Below are 20,607 nucleotides of genomic sequence, written 5' to 3'. Positions count from 1 at the left end.
TGAACTTTAGTCAGCTTTATTTTTGTTTGGTCAATGTGATGCTGCTCGTAAAGGGAAGTGTCTGGAAAACGGTGGTGCATTCAAGTGTTTGCAGGACACTGTGACTTTGAAGGTAAAGCCATTTGCAGGAGGCCTTTGAAATTATGTATTGTGACATTAATGTTCACTTGTTTTCTAGATACTCAAATCTAAAATGATGGAGTATGAGTTTTGTTACTGAGTGACTGTTACATCATGTGGACAGAAATAAATAAATAAAACAAATAAGGTAGATTGTGTTGATTAATTGTGCATTTAATGGACTAAGTGTCAAAAACATTGAAAATGAAAGAGATTTCTGATCAACTTTATTTGAAGGAAATGATGGAGCCTGGACCTTTATTTATTATTAAGTGTATCTACTTTAAAGAGTCCTCTCCTGCTAATGTTCAGGTGTATATCAGTATGTAGTGTCTCTACTTTAAAGAGTCCTCTCCTGCTGATGTTCAGGTGTATATCAGTATGTAGTGTCTCTACTTTAAAGAGTCCTCTCCTGCTGATGTTCAGGTGTATATCAGTATGTAGTGTCTCTACTTTAAAGAGTCCTCTCCTGCTGATGTTCAGGTGTATATCAGTATGTAGTGTCTCTACTTTAAAGAGTCCTCTCCTGATGATGTTCAGGTGTATATCAGTATGTAGTGTCTCTACTTTAAAGAGTCCTCTCCTGCTGATGTTCAGGTGTATATCAGTAGTGTCTCTACTTTAAAGAGTCCTCTCCTGCTGATGTTCAGGTGTATATCAGTATGTAGTGTCTCTACTTTAAAGAGTCCTCTCCTGCTGATGTTCAGGTGTATATCAGTATGGAGTGTCTCTACTTTAAAGAGTCCTCTCCTGCTGATGTTCAGGTGTATATCAGTATGTAGTGTCTCTACTTTAAAGAGTCCTCTCCTGATGATGTTCAGGTGTATATCAGTAGTGTCTCTACTTTAAAGAGTCCTCTCCTGCTGATGTTCAGGTGTATATCAGTATGTAGTGTCTCTACTTTAAAGAGTCCTCTCCTGATGATGTTCAGGTGTATATCAGTAGTGTCTCTACTTTAAAGAGTCCTCTCCTGCTGATGTTCAGGTGTATATCAGTATGTAGTGTCTCTACTTTAAAGAGTCCTCTCCTGCTGATGTTCAGGTGTATATCAGTATGGAGTGTCTCTACTTTAAAGAGTCCTCTCCTGCTGATGTTCAGGTGTATATCAGTATGTAGTGTCTCTACTTTAAAGAGTCCTCTCCTGATGATGTTCAGGTGTATATCAGTAGTGTCTCTACTTTAAAGAGTCCTCTCCTGCTGATGTTCAGGTGTATATCAGTATGTAGTGTCTCTACTTTAAAGAGTCCTCTCCTGCTGAAGTTCAGGTGTATATCAGTATGTAGTGTCTCTACTTTAAAGAGTCCTCTCCTGATGATGTTCAGGTGTATATCAGTAGTGTCTCTACTTTAAAGAGTCCTCTCCTGCTGATGTTCAGGTGTATATCAGTATGTAGTGTCTCTACTTTAAAGAGTCCTCTCTTGCTGATGTTCAGGTGTATATCAGTATGTAGTGTCTCTACTTTAAAGAGTCCTCTCCTGCTGATGTTCAGGTGTATATCAGTATGTAATGTCTCTACTTTAAAGAGTCCTCTCCTGCTGATGTTCAGGTGTATATCAGTATGTAGTGTCTCTACTTTAAAGAGTCCTCTCCTGCTGATGTTCAGGTGTATATCAGTATGTAGTGTCTCTACTTTAAAGAGTCCTCTCCTGCTGATGTTCAGGTGTATATCAGTATGTAGTGTCTCTACTTTAAAGAGTCCTCTCCTGCTGATGTTCAGGTGTATATCAGTATGTAGTGTCTCTACTTTAAAGAGTCCTCTCCTGCTGATGTTCAGGTGTATATCAGTATGTAGTGTCTGTCTGAAACCAGAGCCCAGTCTAATCTGATTGGTTAGCTGGCCGGCTCTGTTGTGATTGGTCAACCGCTTAGAGATGTCCCGCCCCTTAGCCTATCACGTACAATGTGTTGGAGCGCTAGCCAATAGAAGTGCGAGTGTTACTTAGTGATGTGCGCTGGAAGTAAACAGATGTGGAAACTCATTCTGGAGGAACACAGGGATTTTAGCCTTTGCAGACCATTGACATGCATACAACCTACACACTACAGGGAAGGGAAAAAAACCCCAAATGCATAATTAAACCTCTTTGTATTAAATGATTGCATGTACTTTAATACTTTGTTATAGAGTGTCTGACTGCCTAGTCTGGACATGTTGTCCTTCATAAAAGACATTGTATGGAGCTTCAGTTATTACCCGGCCCACGGAGCCATCTTCTCCGCCAGCCTGCGACTCAGACAGAACCCGGCTCCTCCTGTAGCGAACCAGAACCTCACCTCTCTCTGAGGGACCACACACACACACACACACACACACACACACACACACACACACACACACACACACACACACACACACACACACACACACAAATAATTACAGATGTGTAATTATGCATATTTAGGGAAACCAAAAGTACATATTGATGTTTCTAAACAAAACCCCATTCCTTGTTTCAACGAACGATGAAAGGGTAGATAGGTAAAACGTATATCTAATGGGTGTTAATTTGAAGCATTAAACCTGCAATGAAGTCTTTTTCATTTAACTTGAAAAGGGGTTATTTTTGTGTCTGTTTATCTTCTCACAAGTCACCATTTTCACTCGTCAACAAATCCTCAAAATACAATACGTTTGCACAGAAACATAAAAATACACAGAGCAGTAAATGGGAATATTTCACTGATTTAACTGCAGTATGTTTCACTGACAAACACAAACAATGTCTGTAACAGATCAAAAACATTTCAGATGTTCTGCTTTCTCATATCTCTTCCCCTTCAGACTTGTATTGATTGTGGTTCTTTTTCCAAACCCTCTGATATGAGTTGATCAGTAACTCTGTGCCTTTTCTCCAGCAGCTGTTTGTGTTTTATTTAAAGGGGACCTATCATGCAAAATGCACTTTTGTACGTCTTTTATACATGAATATGTGTCCCCGGTAGGGATGGGTATCGTTAAGGTTTTAACGGTACTACTACTTTTATCGATACCGCTTATCGGTCCGGTCTTTTAACGGTACTCTTATCGGTTCTTTTGGAGAGAAAAATGAGGTAAACTAACTATATGTTGTTTGTCAGGGACTACGGATGGAAATTAGCTCAAAGCTAAAATCCGGCATATTTACACTTGAAGCATTATTTGTCTAAAGTGTTCATTAATGTGCATTGTCCCTATTCAAATAAACAATTAAATGAAAATTAACAAATTGTGAACAAAACTAACATTGCTTTTTATTTAAATGAAATACATAATATTTCACATCAACAGAAACAACGTTTTAACAAATCATATTAAATAATCTGATGACAGAACTGTGAACAGAATGGCTGAAACTTTAACAAACTAAATAACTCAGTTCCCTCTAATCATTAACCCATGTTTGAATCATTGAGTTAGCTCCGTGTGTTGCTGCTAGCATACATAATATACCTGACGTGGAAACGTTACTCGTGGATGGGGCTACAGAGCTACTAGAGAGACAGTCGAACCCGGTGCATTTCTCCGTCTGAACGTGGTGCACTTTTGCTAAATGTTTAGACAAATTGCTCGTGTTACCGCCCTGACATGCTAAACTCTTATTGCACTTTAGGCAACGAGCGAGACGGGTAAAGTTTTAACCCACACCTCGGAGCGCGTTCTCTCCGCCATCTCCTCCGTGTGTGTGTGTTGCTGCATGTAGCAGCTGCGGTGTGTGTAAACTGCCCCCGCCCCCCTTGCACACAGACGGGGGAGAGAGATCTCTCGTCTGGATTGGAGAGATCGAAAATACAAAAAATGACGCATTTTGCAGTCTTTTTGCGTATTAGAAACGGAGTTGGCGACACTAAAACTGCAATATAATGTTTGTGTAGCAATAATACACATGACATATTTTTTAGATGTCTCCAGTACCGATAAAAAGACCGATAACGTCGGAGCTTAACGGTACCACGGTCTTTAATAATTCAGCCCCGGGGCCCGTTTAATACCGGGGCTCGGTACCCATCCCTAGTCCCCGGTGTTCCAGGGAACTCACCAAGTGTCAGAAAACACAACCCTCTCTATTTTCCTCCATACCCAAATCTCTAAAAAAGGGGCTGCAACGGATCTGATAAAAACTGATCCAGATTTGAACACTGTCCTGACGTCAGGACGGTGGCGCTACGGCTATTGGGCCAACTCCACCAATCAGGAGGAGACAGCCACGGCCATTGCCGTTCGAAAGCGCTGGAGACGCTGTAGTGCATATGCCAGGCCAGTAGATGGTGCTGTTCTCACAGAATCTGCCCTTGCAAAAACAGAGCTAAAAAATGTCAAATTGAGCAAAATGAGGCATGGCTAAAATGCATGATCTGTTTGGTATTTTGAAGAAAAAAAAGTATAAATATGCCTTATATAGGTATGGTCCTACACTATATTATTCAAATATAGCATGATAGGTCCACTTTAAAGCAGTACACTCTGCTTACACAGCAGTCAGATGGAGTTTATGGTGCAGGCAGGACATACACAACAAATTAGTGACAATGGGTTTCCTTTCTCTATACTCCCTTAATTCTGCCCGTTATTTCTCCTTATTCTGTTCCCTTTCATTTATACTTTATTTCAATTACTTGATTATAATTATTTCTGTTTACATTTTCTCTTTCTTTTCCTTTTCTTGAATTTTCCTAAAATCTTATCATTTCCTTTCCTTAGTTTCCCATTTCCTGTGCTTTTGCTGCACCTGTGTCATTCCCATTCATCCTCCACTATTTCGTATCATTTATAATATCAAAGGACAATCATTTATTTTCCTTTCATTTCCTTTCCCAACATGCAGTTCCTTCTCTTTGAATTCTTACTTTCTTGTTAAGTTATTTTCTCTCCATTCCTTTTGCCTTGCCATTCTCTTCCTCCTTCCTGCTCGCATCTAAGTTGGTCGACAGGTGCAAATGCACGACAACGGCCAAAAACACTTCCATTCGCAGAAACAAGTTGCAGCTTCAGAAACGATACAAATGTGCCAAAACACATTCAAATGAAGAAACAACACATGCAGCATTTAGAGAACATTCAGCAACTTGAGGAAACATGCGCAGCGTTTACTAAAAGATGCAGAAACCAAACGCTGCAAATGCAAAACGCTGAAGAAGCTCAAAACACAACGGAGACCAGGGGATAGGGCTGTGCGATTATGGCAAAAATCATAATCACGATTATTTTGGTCAATAATTGATATCACGATTATTAAATACGATTATTCATTGACTTTGAAAACATCCATTTATTGAACTTTTAAATACAAATAATAATTTGAACAGTATCTTTTTAACTGTTGATTACCCTGAACGTATAATTCAACTGAAAAACCAATACAAAAATAAATTAAATAAATGATACATTTATATCTACATTTAAATAAATAATATCAAAATAATAAATACCAATAAACAAGATCAACAAATATTTTGGAGCGCACTTCAACAAGCTACTAAACATATATAAATATGATAAATACAAACAAATTTGATCAAATATGTTGCAGTGCAGTCACAACCAAGCAAAGCAAAATAATTGTTTTTTTCGATTATGTTGTTTTCGTAATTGTGGCAGGCCAAAATCGTAATTGCGATTAAAATACGATTAATTGCACAGCCCTACCAGGGGACACTAAAGAGTGACGCACACCGAAAGAATCCTTCCTAGCCTCGGAAAAACGAAGAATGGTGGAACAGGCTAACAGGCTAACAGGCTAACAGGCTAACAGGTGTGCGTCATATGAGAGGCCCCGCCTTAAATGGAGCGCGATTTCCGCCAAAGACTTTTGGAAATTGGTCGATGACGTAGCATCCTTGAAATAGTGGCTCTGGAGCAGCCTTCCTCGACATTGGTCTCCCAGCTGTGTGTCACTTTTTAGTGTCCCCTGGTTTCCGTTGTGATTGTAGCTTCTTGCAGCGATTTACATTTGCAGCACGTTTCTCCTTATAGAAATGTTTTGGACCGTACCATTCATCGACCTCGCAGCCTCACAATAGGGACAGGAAATCGAAAAAAGATAGTCAGTGAGATGAAGGAAAACAAGAGGAGGATACTGAGAGTGAGTCTGACATTCGTTTTGTTTTCTTCATCACAAATCCAACCCTGGCGAAGGGTGAAGATTAGGAGGAGAAAAGCAAAGTGGATGAGAGTGATGGGAACAGAAGAAAAAGGAGTAAGGGACGAGAGAGGGAGAGAGTTAGCGAACGGAGATAAATTAAGATGTATTTTTCGGTGTAAATGGTGCAAGCAGAGTGGATAATGTGACATTCAGTAAGGGAGGTGGAGAGAGTCATTCTGGGGTATGGAGGAAGATGGAAAAGGGCGGAGGGAAAACCACAGAGAGAACGCGACATGTTATTCAGAGAGACCTCTAACTCAATAGCAGCCCCGTAATTCTACTCAGAAGCATGTGAACTCAGTCACACACACACACACACACACACACACACACACACACACACACACACACACACACACACACACACACACACACACACACACACACACACACACACACACACACACAGGAATAGCTGCATGTGTAAAACAAACTACCGACCGCCTGCAGTTTGACAACCTTCTTATCCACAGGGAGCCTTCCTTATTTGTATGCTATATATGTGTGCGTGCGATCAATCAATATCTCCAACGAGACACTAATCACTCATTGATCCACTTGGGTCCTGAAATCTTTCCCATGTGGACAAAAATGACACCGAGCTAAACGTTCCCTATTCCTCATTCTGTACATGCATACATACATTCTGAGAGAGGGAGATAGTGAGAGTATGGATTTGGATAGTATGGATTTGAAATGGCAGTGGTTAACATGACCTGACTGCATTTTGATCTAAAAACAATAAAAGGAGACCTCAACTTTGTTTGACATTTTAAAAAGGAAGACAGGAAAACAAATGTCATTTTTTGTAGTTTTGTCCAGCATTAATGTTAGTTATTGTAACGGCTAACTACAGAAATAAAATAGAGAACTTAACCTTGACTAAACTTCCGCTGGGGCACCAAAAAGCAAATCTTAGGCAGGAAAATAATGTCCAATGTCCAGGCAAGAACATCGTGTTTGTTCGTTTATTTTGTGGTATTCCAATAATACAACAATGAACAAAGTTTTACCGTTGGCCTCTCCTGCTGTGTTTCTCCTGGTAACAAAACATATGCTTATCTGGTGCAAATCCCACCACCACCTGTGTCCAATATATACAATTACACCAGGTGCCCAAATCACCCTGGTGCCAAAACATGCCTTCAAAATAAAGGCATATATCTACTTTAATTAACTTAAAGCTCCCATGTCATGCTTTTCCGGTTATTCCCCGTCCCCTTGTGTGTTATGAAGGTGTTTATGCATGTAAACGGTCTGCAGAGTCAAAACCCTCAAAGTACACCCTGTAGCGAGTAAAACTCTAACACAGAAAATACCTCCCCAAAACGCTTCGTTGGAGATACGTCATTGTCCATTTGATTCTTCCATTTCGTTCCGGGTACGGCATGATGTCAAGCCGTATCCGGAACGAAATGGACCAATCCGTGGAGCCGTTACGTTACGTCCGCGGAGCCGTTACGTTAAGCCCCCGCTGATTGGTCCAAATTGACCAATCCACGGACTTCCTCACACTCACATCTGTGTGCAGGGAGCAGGCAGCTCAGCTGATTTCTCCTCCCTGGCTGCAGGCTGATAACAGACAGTTGGGATCGCGGCGAAATTCTCTCTGCAGACCCATTCTCTCTGCAGACCCATTCTCTCTGCAGACCCATTCTCTCTGCAGACCCATTCTCTCTGCAGACCCATTCTCTCTGCAGACCCATCCTCTCTGCAGACCCATTCTCTCTGCAGACCCATTCTCTCTGCAGACCCATTCTCACAGCGTTTATCAACCTGTTTCTTACTCAATATCAAGCCACACTTATTGTTTTTACTTCGGATGTGACTTTGTGTGTGCTCAGGATGAGTTTGGCTGTGTTTCGCTATGTATCCTAAACAAGGAAGCAACACCTCCACGGAGCTCAGCGCGATTCACAACGTCCCGACCAATCAGAGCACACTGTGCTCACAGGGAGGGTGGGGGCTGGAGCTTTGGGAGCTACAACGAGCAGTTAAAGGCAGAGAGTGAAATTCAGTGAATACACGTAGTTTACAGAGATGCTGTTTGAGAAACCAATGTGAGTTTGGAGAGATGCACAATATAAAATTATTCTAGTAGACCTCAACAATGGAATTATGATCAGTGGAAATGGCCATGACATGGGCCCTTTAAATAATAACACTAAATAATAATACATTTACTATCAACAAAACAGCAAGAAAATAAATGTGTAACTATCAAATAATATAAATCAAGACATAGCTATGGCCCTATTTTGCTTTTTGGGGTTCCCCATTTCCTGTCTTTACACCTATACAGGTTTTAGTGCATGTAAATGGTCTGCAAAGGCTAAAATCCCTGTTTCTCTCAACTCATCAGTCAGCTAGGTGTAGTCACATATATGGTGACATGCTATCACCCTGAAGTGAAATGAGTCTTTGATTACGGACAGTTTTTCATTTATTCGTCTCTGAAAATAGAGGGACGATAGCTCATATATGTCATTTCAAAGGTCTTTTATTTTGAAACTGTACATCAGAATGTCCTGATTTTCTCTGAGTGACTATTTGGGGTGGCCTGCATATATATACCAGATATAGCAAATCATTCGTCTCAATGTTTCCCCCGAGCTTGTTCCTCAGGATTGGAAATGCCTCAGATTTGCTGTGATTGCCCCACAGCACACTGAAACTCCCGTGAAAGCCACGCTGAATGTAACGTATGTGGTTCGGTGACTCTGTGAGGCAGGGAGACCCCTCTGAGATACATTATTATCTTTCACACAACTCCTCAGATGTATGTGTGCTTGCTGTTCTTTACCTCTATTTTCTATCCCTAATAACTTCCTCACTCTTTCTCTTTACAGATTACTTATTGCTTCCCTCCCACTTCGAAAGACCTGCTGTGTTTTTCACTCACTGATCCTCATGATTTCTTTTGTTGCTGCTTTTTCTATCTTCTCCTTTTGTTTGTATCTTTTCTCTCTGTCGGATTTCTGTGGTCTTTTTTACTCTGTCCTTGTGCTGCACACTGGGAATAAATAGACTCTCAAATCAAATCTAAATCATTCCTTACAGGCCCGTGCCAGGATTTCGTAAATACAGAGGTCCAAAACTAGGGGAGCTCGGGGGCAGGCTCCCCCAACATTTTTTGTGCACACAAACACATTTTACTCTGGGCTCAGTAGGTGAGAAACTAAAGAGGGGCTTCCACATGACCAGGTGTTGGTGCTGCCCGACTATAACTGTGTCCTAGATAGTCGTACTGTCACCAAAATCACACTGGTGTTTGCTGTCCCCCTCTAGTTTGTGCACACAAAAGCATTTTACTCTGGACTCAGCATATATACATTTCAAAAGCATTACATCATTATTTACACAACACGAACATAACTTAAAGGGGACCTATCATGCAAAATGCACTTGTGTACGTCTTTTATACATGAATATGTGTCCCCGGTGTTCCAGGGAACTCACCAAGTGTCAGAAAACACAACCCTCTCTATTTTCCTCCATACCCAAATCTCTAAAAAAGGGGCTGCAACGGATCTGATAAAAACTGATCCAGATTTGAACACTGTCCTGACGTCAGGACGGTGGCGCTACGGCTATTGGGCCAACTCCACCAATCAGGAGGAGACAGCCACGGCCATTGCCGTTCGAAAGCGCTGGAGACGCTGTAGTACATATGCCAGGCCAGTAGATGGTGCTGTTTTCACATAATCTGCCCTTGCAAAAACAGAGCTAGAAAATGTCAAATTGAGCGAAATGAGGCATGGCTAAAATGCATGATCTGTTAAGTATAAATATGCCTTATATAGGTATGGTCCTACACTATATTATTCAAATATAGCATGATAGGTCCACTTTAATGTAAAGTATTTATTTCACCTTCCCTTATTATACATCCATGGGTACAAGTCCAGACTGCGGCTGTTCGTAGCGCCCCCACTGCCAGTAAATGGAAGTACTACAAAGAACCCTGTTAATTATGTGCAGTTATTTCACGAGTTTTATTATATACACCTCAAAATAATTACCCTCAATGGTGGGTACGGCCATGCTTCCTTATAGTGGACAGTTTAAAAAGGCCATATTATGCTTTTTTGGGTGTTTCTCTTTCCTGTATTGTGTTATAGGTTTTTGTATATAAACAAACCCCCCCCCTCCTGCCTGAAACGCCTCCATTTGACTCCTTTGTTTACTTCTGGGACATTGTGACATCACTAAGTCACACACGGGACTAGTGGAAGGTGTTTAAGTCTGATATTAGATGATCTGTAAGTTGGTAGTGATGCTGCTTTGACCACAAACTGTATTCCTAGTTTTCCTTTACCACCACCTTCCTTGCTCAAATTGACAAGTGGAAGGATTTAATATGTATCTTGAACTGGTTTGATTGAGTTATTTTTCCATTTTAAATATCTGTAGGCTAACTCTGAGAAGATAAATATTAATGTCTAGTTTTTTAATGAAGTGATGACCACAGGCTGTATTTAGCATAGCACTGACCCCCTGAATGTTACATTAAATAAACACTTTGGTATCGTACCGTTGCGTTTCCCTCCAGCAGTTCGTGAGCAGTGATGGGCTTGTCGAGGCTCGGTTTGCCCACGTAGATGTCTCCGTCCTGGGGGAAGGCTGAGAGCAGAGAGAGGAGAGCCTCCGGGTTCACGTAGTTATCATCGTCCACGTGACAAAACCACCTGAGGAAAAACAGAGGAAAGGTGGTTTGTTTTAAGAGTGAGGGTTTCTATATTCTTCTTTATTCCTGCTGTTGATGTCAGATCAGATGATTCCAATGCACATTTAAATCCCCGTTGGTTTCATTCTTGCACAGAAGAAATCTAATTACAACTCTATACGACTTGCAGATTTGCTACAGGAGATCATCAAGCAGAAGAAATAAAATGTGTAATATCTGCTTGATCTTTGCCTGAATTGGGTTTTTTAATATGACTGCATGCATTATGCTAAACTGAATCACCTTATGCTCACAGGTAGAACATCTGAGTCTACCACAAGAAATATTTACTCAAATCTATCAAAAGAAATGTTGCTTAGATTTGTGATCAAATATTTGAAACTCCAAGATGACTTGCTACTAGAGCTGGGCAATAAGTCCAAAAGATAAAATCGTGTTTCATTTCCAGTGTGGACCATATACCAAAATGCAACTAGAGTATTGAACTATATTGGCACTTAGTCGTTTTTCTAAATGTGGTGTGTTCACCAGCCTTAAAGCACCTGGATATATTGTTTACTCACAGCGTTTAAACAACTCACTGTATCTATCTACTATCTCCACCTATTTTCTTTCAACTGTGACAAACTTCTTTCTTAGAATAACGCAACTCTTTTAATTGTCATCATCCAAAGTAGGGAACTTAAAAGTAGGGTAGGTAATTCACTTCAGAAACACTTGTTATATTCCATGGAATGCTCTTAACATCCCGATAGCAATGAATACATTAAATGCTTTGACAATAAATACATACAAATATTTCATCTGTGGAAGCCGTGGCGCTGTAAAAAGCACGACCAATCATCTGAGCCGGCCCGGCTAAAATAACTGGATGGCCTACCTGCCTGTCAGCTTTCCATCTGGGCACAAACTTATCTCGTGCCCTCATTTGGTTGTTACCCTGAAATAAAGTCTGTGGTTAACACAAGCTGAAGAGATATAAACGTTTTGTTCCACGACATAAAATAAGTCAGTAAATACCCAGCTGGTGGATTTAAAAAGTGTCTAAATGAGACGACTAAACGTCATCTCGCCCAACATTAGCCGCCTTTAGCTTAGCGGTGGTGACGTGAAGTCATGTGACCGTGCTGTAGTTCCTTTATAGCCCAACATTAGCCTCCTTTAGCTTAGCGGTGGTGACGTGAAGTCATGTGACCGTGCTGTAGTTCCTTTAGAGCCCAACATTAGCCACCTTTAGCTTAGCGGTGGTGACGTGAAGTCATGTGACCATGCTGTAGTTCCTTTATAGCCCAACATTAGCCACCTTTAGCTTAGCGGTGGTGACGTGAAGTCATGTGACCGTGCTGTAGTTCCTTTATAGCCCAACATTAGCCTCCTTTAGCTTAGCGGTGGTGACGTGAAGTCATGTGACCGTGCTGTAGTTCCTTTAGAGCCCAACATTAGCCACCTTTAGCTTAGGCGGTGGTGACGTGAAGTCATGTGACCATGCTGTAGTTCCTTTATAGCCCAACATTAGCCACCTTTAGCTTAGCGGTGGTGACGTGAAGTCATGTGACCGTGCTGTAGTTCCTTTATAGCCCAACATTAGCCTCCTTTAGCTTAGCGGTGGTGACGTGAAGTCATGTGACCGTGCTGTAGTTCCTTTAGAGCCCAACATTAGCCACCTTTAGCTTAGCGGTGGTGACGTGAAGTCATGTGACCATGCTGTAGTTCCTTTATAGCCCAACATTAGCCACCTTTAGCTTAGCGGTGGTGACGTGAAGTCATGTGACCGTGCTGTAGTTCCTTTATAGCCCAACATTAGCCACCTTTAGCTTAGCGGTGGTGAAGTGAAGTCATGTGACGTGCTGTAGTTCCTTTATAGCCCAACATTAGCCACCTTTAGCTTAGCGGTGGTGACGTGAAGTCATGTGACCGTGCTGTAGTTCCTTTATAGCCCAACATTAGCCCCCTTTAGCTTAGCGGTGGTGACGTGAAGTCATGTGACCGTGCTGTAGTTCCTTTATAGCCCAACATTAGCCACCTTTAGCTTAGCGGTGGTGACGTGAAGTCATGTGACCGTGCTGTAGTTCCTTTATAGCCCAACATTAGCCTCCTTTTGCTTAGCGGTGGTGAAGTGAAGTCATGTGACGTCTGCAGATTGCCTATTGTGCTATAAGTCCTATACAAGCTAAAATAAAGTTTGAAGAATTCCTTCCAAGAGGAGTTAAAATCAAAGGAAAACAACACAGATAAACTGCACTGGGTTTCCTGTTGTCCTCGAAGCTGTTTGATGTATTCTTCCCCCTTAATGAAGTGGACATAGTGTAAAGGCCTTATTCCAAACCAAACACACTTTTACTGCATCATGAGCTTCTGCTACCAAACTGTCCTGTTTCCTCTGCCATCCTAATGGCTGCTCGACAACAACACAAGGCTTCCTTCCAAACCAAACAGCCTCACTTCATATTTCGTCCAAAAAACAAAGAGGGCCATGGAAACAAACTTCAATATCTCTGCCATCTTAATGACAAGACATCAGTCCAAGCCTTAGTCACACACCAAGCTGTTGAGCCTCATTGTATTTTCCACAAATCAAATATATGACAAGATCAACAACACATTGTCCTTTATAGTTCTATATCTGCCTCAAGCTGGGTCATGAACAGAGTTGGGTGTAACGCGTTACAAAGTAATAATATTACTTTTGTCGGTAACGGAGTAGTGTAACGCGTTACTTTTATAATTCAGTAATCACACTACAGTTACTAACATTGCCCCGACACGCGTTACTTCGTTACTTTTATAAAATCAGTCATAATCACACTGACAGACAAGAGGGGTTTCCGCCGCAGGTTTATATGTACGTAATCTGCGCGACTTGCGCGTCCACATCTCCACGTGCAGTGCTGCATAAACATGGCAGAGTCAGCGATAACTTTCGAGGGGTGGAGGGATGCCCATTATTTTGAGTTCGTCCGAAGAATAGACAGGAATGTGACGGTGAGGTGCAAACTGTGTCCAGGCCAGAAGCTGTTATCCACTGCTGCAAACACCACGTCAAACCTCAACAAACACCTGCAAAGAACACATGCTAAGGTGAAGCTAATAGCTAAGGACCCCCGAACCCAGAGTGAGGATGTTGTGAGTGCGCCGCCGCCGACTCCGAAGCAGCAAAAATTACCGGTAACCAAAGCAGAGATGGACAGGCTTGTAGCATCCTTCATAGTAGAGGTAATGTTGCCCATTTGCACAGTGGAATCACCATCGCATCGTTCAGAGATATACTGCGCAAAATACAGATATCAGGAGACAGAGGACAGCCATAGTCAGAGCTATCTGGATCAGTCTTATGCGACAATGGAAACTGAACTAAAGAGAACATTTGAAACTTTAGCAGTCTGCGTGATCTGCCTGTAGGGAGGGGCGGGCCGGCCCTGCGAGTAAAGTAACGAGTAAAGTAACAAGTAAAGTAACAAGTTACTTTATGTAGAGAGTAACGAAGTAGTGTAATATATTACTTTTTTTTTTTAAAGTAATATGTAATATGTAATATATTACTTTTTTTTAGTAACGACCCCATCTCTGGTCATGAAATACATAAGTACAAAATAGCTCCTGGAGGAGGGGCTCTGTAAGGAAGTCTGAAGGAAGGGGCAGATTCTTTTCGGCTGCGTACTTTCAAATTCTAGCGCACTCAAGCTGGTTTCTCCATTCTTACCTCCCCTACCTTTAAAGCTCTGTTTTTGGTCTCCACTAACTATTTAAAATAAATCTCAATCTCGAGCTGCTAAAAGCTCAGCTCGCTTTTTCTTTTCTGGTCTTGGTTGCAAGTAATCTGGTTTTTAAAAAAATAAAGTAGGCCTGAATATTAAATCTATTTCAAAATATGTCTGTGTTGCCAAAGCTGTTTGAATGGCAAGTGGCCTCAAGGATAAACCTTCCATGCAAAAAGATGTTGACGGATAAAAACAAAGCATTTCAAAGATTCTCCCTCCAATAAGCCATCATTAAAGTAATCCTCACCTGTGAGTATACGCTTTAGCAGCCTACCTCTCTCATTCCTCCTGCTCTCCCCACCTGCTGCTGTAACAGCCTGATTTCCCCACGGTGATCATTAAAGTTTGTTATCTTAATCCGATCTTTAAATCCAGTATGGGCCAGGTGATAGACGTGATGTCTCACCTCTTGTCTGAGGCCATGAAGCCGTCGTACTCGGCGGACATCTTGCAGGACAGAGCCTGCTGGCTGTGGTCCGACTGGCAGGCTGTGACCACCATGTTGTAACCTGGGAGAGAGAGAGATAAGGAGTGTTAATACCAGAGATGGCAACAGTACACACATCCTTTACTCAAGTAGAAGTACAGATACTCGTGTTTAAAAATACTCTGGTAAAAGTTGAAGTACTGACTGAACTTCTTTATTCAAGTAAAAGTAAAGAGGGCTTTGAAATGTACTTCAGTAAAAAGTACCCATAACTAGCAGCTGTTTTAAAGAGTACCTGACCTCCCTTTATATTAATAGAACAATAATGTCATTGTTAGCTAATGAATGTTTCCATGCTGAACAACGGCAACATGACAACGTTTTCATTGGTCCCTCTTCTTTAGAGAAGACCAGGAAATGATGGATACACGGATCGTGTTCAAATCAATAGGCACGCAATGACTCTAAATAATAATGATCACGCCACCAAACACACATTCAAACTAAAGGAACCAGCCTGTTTGGGAAATGTAAGAAGTAGAAAGTACAGGTATTTGGGTTCAACATGTAAGAAGTAGAAAGTACAGGTATTTGTGTTCAACATGTAAGAAGTAGAAAGTACAGGTATTTGTGTTCAACATGTAAGAAGTCAAAGTAAAAAGTCGTACTTTAATAAGGAGTAAAGTACTGATACCAGAAACATGTACTTAAGTACAGTACTTCCCATCTCTGGTTAATACAGCTCATATCTTTCCACTGCATAGGGTGATCCAAATGACTTTACTGAAGGTATTCATGCTTATGTTGCATAGTACCTTTTCTAACTCAGTAATTAATAAGATCATTATAATCTAAATGTGATCTCATGCAAAGATAAGGATGGCAGTAGAGTTCATGCAATCTGCTGACAAAGAGGAGGGCATGAGACAATACATGGGGAAAATTGGATTAAGGGAGGGGGGGGGTGAGGAATAGGAAAGGAGAGGAGAATAAAGAAAGGGAAGAGAGAGCAAGAGAGTGAAGGACAGTCAGAACAAAATAAGAAATGCGAGCAGCTCTGCAAAGCTTTGCATTTCAACTAAGATAAATAGCCCAAGGCTTAGAGTACACACAGTATGTGTATATTAGATTTTGATCTAAATCTAAACCTAAAATTGAGAATGTGTTTTAAATTGGATTCAAGACGAGGCTTACCTTCTGAATGCAAATCCTCATCCTCCGTGTCTGTGAAAATGAACGTCTAGAAACACACGGAGAGAGAGAATTAGATATATAAATTACTCTTTGATTATGTTTCTCTTCTTTGGACTTCTGTAACACACACACACACACACACACACACACACACACACACACACACACACACACACACACACACACACACACACACACACACACACACACACACACACACACACACACACACACACAGACAGACTCACACACACACACACACACACACTCTCACACATACACACACACACACACACTCACACACACACACACACACACACACAGGATCTATGTTTGAATGGAGCAAATTCGTTGATACCAAAAAAAAGGTTCCCACTGTGAGCTATAACAAAGAGTTACTGTACACACACACACACACACACACACACACACACACACACACACACACACACACACACACACACACATTCATGATCCAAAGTGGTCCTGGGAGCACCAAATGGCAGAGTCAATTTGGTCTTTGGCAGATATATGAGTCAAATAAGTCTCTATTCACACACACACACACACACACACACACACACACACACACACACACACACACACACACACACACACACACACACACACACACACACACACACACACAGACCTTAGATTTACTCTCACAGCCCTCACACACCAGATAGCTAGATAGATAGATAGATACATGGATATATAGACACACACACAGGCTCACACACACACACATACATACATACATACATACATACATTATGTATGTATGTATGTATGTATGTATGTATGTATGTATGTATGTATGTATGTATGTATGTATGTATGTATGTATGATACATACATAAATACATATCTGTAGTACAACACTGCCCTCTTGTGGTCTAAACTTGTTTAAAAAAGTTAAACCATCTCAACCATTGCTCCCAAGCGGCAGATAACAGTGCCGCAGTATTATATGCATTATAATAATCATATTGTAATAATGTATATTGTTATATGTAATGTATAACTGCTTTTATTAATATTATAAACAGAAGCAAAGATAAATACACAAAAAAAATCAATGCACACGCAAAATAAATCTAATGTAAAACACTTGAAGTACATTCAAACGTATTTACACAATGGAAGTTATTTTGAAAAACTCAAATTTGCTGATTTCCATGCTGATTTTTCTATTTAAAAATAAACAATAATTAGTCATTCCTTAAGAATTCACCAACATTTCACAGGTCTACAACCAGTTAGAATATTCTTCTTTCTGTGTCTTTGTATCCAACACTTATAGTAAAGCAAATGCCTCGTATGTGTAAACCTACTTGGTAGTAAAACCGATTCTGATTCTGAGTCCTGGCTTAGTTTATTAGAAACACAACAAACACATATTTATGGTGCATGAAGGAAACCAGGGGATTTGAACAGGCAACTTGTAAATAATGCATCTCTGCAGCTCCTCAGGCTGAACTGTGTTCCACTTCCTTTACCAGACAGGCACTACATAACCTCAGAGCAGCTCAACTCTCCATCGAGACAAGATGATCCCAAACTCATCTTTCATTCAACTCCTGCAAATGTCTCATTGTGTCTTTCTGACTTCTGGATACCATGAACGAATACTGAAAATGTTTCTGAGATGTATCAATGAAAACTGTGGGGGGGAAGTGAGGCTGAGGGCAGGGAGGTGAGGAACTTAGATCATTTCTGTCACATTTGTGTGATAAGCTACAGTTATCGAAGAAATGCACACAGCAAGGGCAAGAGCGCAACAGTTATTATCTTTTTCTGTCAGCTATCTATTTTTTTTTTTAATCCTGTGTGTGTGTGGTGTGTTGTGGTGTGTGTGTGTGTGTGTGTGTGTGTGTGTGTGTGTGTGTGTGTGTGTGTGTGTGTGTGTGTGTGTGTGTTGTGTGTGTGTGTGTGTGTGTGTGTGTGTGTGTGTGTGTGTGTGTGTGTGTGTGTGTGAAGCTTTCCAGACATAGCTCCTGTTGTTGAATGTAATCCCTGGATTACAAAATCAGGTTAGAAAAATATCATCCAGGAATACCTCTAAAGAATAAGCGACTGACTTTTACAATATTTTTCTGATTTCATAAACTTGTGGTGGTCAAAGAGTTCAGAAAGTTGACAGGGACAGAGTGGAGAAATTCAATTGTTGCTGGAAATTGTTCTTCAGCCGTCCAGTAGAGGGCGACAGAGCTTCTGTTTCATACAGATGTGTATAAGTGTTATCTTGTTTTACTACCTTTGTGAGGCTATGACTTTAAGACCTAGGCAGTGAGGACATATTTGGACATATGTCTCTGTGTAAGAGTTGGAGTAGGCCTGTTATCTGTTCACACACATTGTGAGGACCTCTTTACAATATGGGGACAAAGTAACTTAAAGGTGGGGTATGTAATTTTGGAGAAACCCGCTCGAGTGCGCTAGAATTTGAAAGTATACTACCGGAAAAAATCTGCCACTTCCTTCAGAGTTCCTTACAGAGCCCCTCCTCCAACACACACAGACGCGCACATGACCAATGAGGGCACAAGATAAGTCTGTGCACAGATGGAAGGCTGACAGGCAGGTAGGCCATCCAGTTATTTTAGCCGGGCCGGCTCAGATGATTGGTCGTGCTTTTTACAGTACTACGGCTTCCACAGATTACATTTTTTAATGTATTTTTTGTCAAAGCACTTCAGATATTCATTGCTATCGGGATGTTAAGAGCATTCCATGGAATATAACAAAAAGTGTATCTCGAGCCGGTTTCTCAAACTTACCTACCCCACCTTTAAGGATACATTATTCATGACCATAAATATATGATCGCTAGCTCTAGTTTGTGTTTGCTTTATAGCAGCTCCATTTGCAATATCATCAAGGACAAATATGTAAGACAAGAAACTAGGAAAAAAACATTAAACATAACATGACAATCACTGAAGACAAGATGTTCAAGACCCTTCATTTGACCTGGTATTCATCTTGTATTTAGTTTTAGGACTGACTGGTGCACAAAAGAGTGCTTCAGTCTAAATCATGGACCCTGTACCTCTGATTTGAAGGTAACAATTCATATTCGCTGCTCAGGACATTGCTAGGGTAGATGAAGATATAAAGACTTTTATAGAAGTTAATGGTTGAACGTACGTATTCAAACGGACAACATCTGACTAAAATGATTTTCATGACCTGGAAACACACTGTGAAAGAGTTAAATGTGTGTGTTTAGATTGATTCATATATATTTATCCGAAGAGGTTGACATACAATCTTTAACCATGTAGTATAACAATACTGTGAACGACTCAAAATCACATATGTAAAAAAACGAAGAAGAATTGGTCGACTTGCCCTAAATGATCTAAACCAGCAGAGAAATACATTTTGTGTTGTTGTCCTTTTACAGATATGCTCAACGTGGTCTTTCCAGACATTGGAGAGTCACAACCACACTTTAGTAAAGTCCATCTAATCCTCTCTGTCCTGTGCAACAGCTTTATCTGGGATGTCAGGAGTGTGTAAAGATGTGAGAGCAGCAGTTTCTTATCTCTTGCTGGTTTAGCCTCAGGCTTTTTCATCCCTGTTATATTTTCCTTCATCCTCCAGATGCAGGCTCTGAAGTGGAATAGCCTCAGGTGCTAGCTGGGTTAGCTTAGACCCCAACCTGGTGTTTGATCCAGCTGACCTGACAGTGTGTTTGGAAAATGCTTTTCACAGTGATCATCTTTAGGTCAGCAATACAAACTATACAATCCCCAAGCGTCCTTGGCCAATGTTGATCAGTGAAAGGAAGAGTGCTGGGCTTTAAAGCCAATTATGGAATTACTGCTGTTTAAGTCGCGTGATGCCGATAGGCTCAAAAATACTGTTTCAGATAGACTTACGGTGGGAAAGAGAAGTCTGTAACTTATATATACAAAAACATGACACTTTTGTCACGTGTGATTTTTTTGGGTGTTTCGCAGTGAGAAAGTAGTGAGCGAATTGTCTAATAAATCAAAGTGTTTTTTTTTAACCTGTTCAACCAACATTTAAAAACCTATGAATGTGTCATACCCACTTAACAGGAAGAAACTCAGCTAACTGACGATACGAACCATTTTTACTCACAAGAAGCGTCTAAATGAACCCTGAGCGAAAAAATGCTAACACACTTAGCACAGAACTCTAGGTATAAATACCCTTATTACATATCGGATCTGCACAAACCAGATATCGATTAGCAAGCTGAGATTCCACGGATTCTAGGGGTATAAGTATCATCACTGAGCGATCAGAACTCGCGACAGGGGAAAC

General features: G+C 40.9%; 2 protein-coding genes across 2 annotated transcripts in view; both read right to left on the bottom strand.

Annotated features, from left to right (window-relative positions):
* LOC117482071 (B-cell receptor CD22-like) overlaps nt 1-20,607 on the bottom strand; it is a 1,109,798-nt gene that overhangs the window by 610,875 nt on the left and 478,316 nt on the right. The gene's annotated exons all lie outside the window — the stretch shown is intronic.
* mfng (MFNG O-fucosylpeptide 3-beta-N-acetylglucosaminyltransferase) overlaps nt 1-20,607 on the bottom strand; it is a 37,044-nt gene that overhangs the window by 7,752 nt on the left and 8,685 nt on the right. Inside the window, exons 2-5 of the mRNA XM_034130092.1 lie at nt 16,306-16,351; nt 15,091-15,193; nt 10,774-10,927; nt 2,315-2,400 (exon numbers count right to left, since the gene is read on the bottom strand). Of these exons, the coding sequence (XP_033985983.1) occupies nt 2,315-2,400; nt 10,774-10,927; nt 15,091-15,193; nt 16,306-16,351 (389 nt within the window). The remainder of the gene's footprint in view (nt 1-2,314; nt 2,401-10,773; nt 10,928-15,090; nt 15,194-16,305; nt 16,352-20,607) is intronic.

The sequence above is a fragment of the Trematomus bernacchii genome, unplaced genomic scaffold (assembly GCF_902827165.1).
Source record: "Trematomus bernacchii unplaced genomic scaffold, fTreBer1.1, whole genome shotgun sequence".
Classification (NCBI taxonomy): domain Eukaryota; kingdom Metazoa; phylum Chordata; class Actinopteri; order Perciformes; family Nototheniidae; genus Trematomus; species Trematomus bernacchii.
This window is presented reverse-complemented; position numbering and strand designations above follow the sequence as displayed.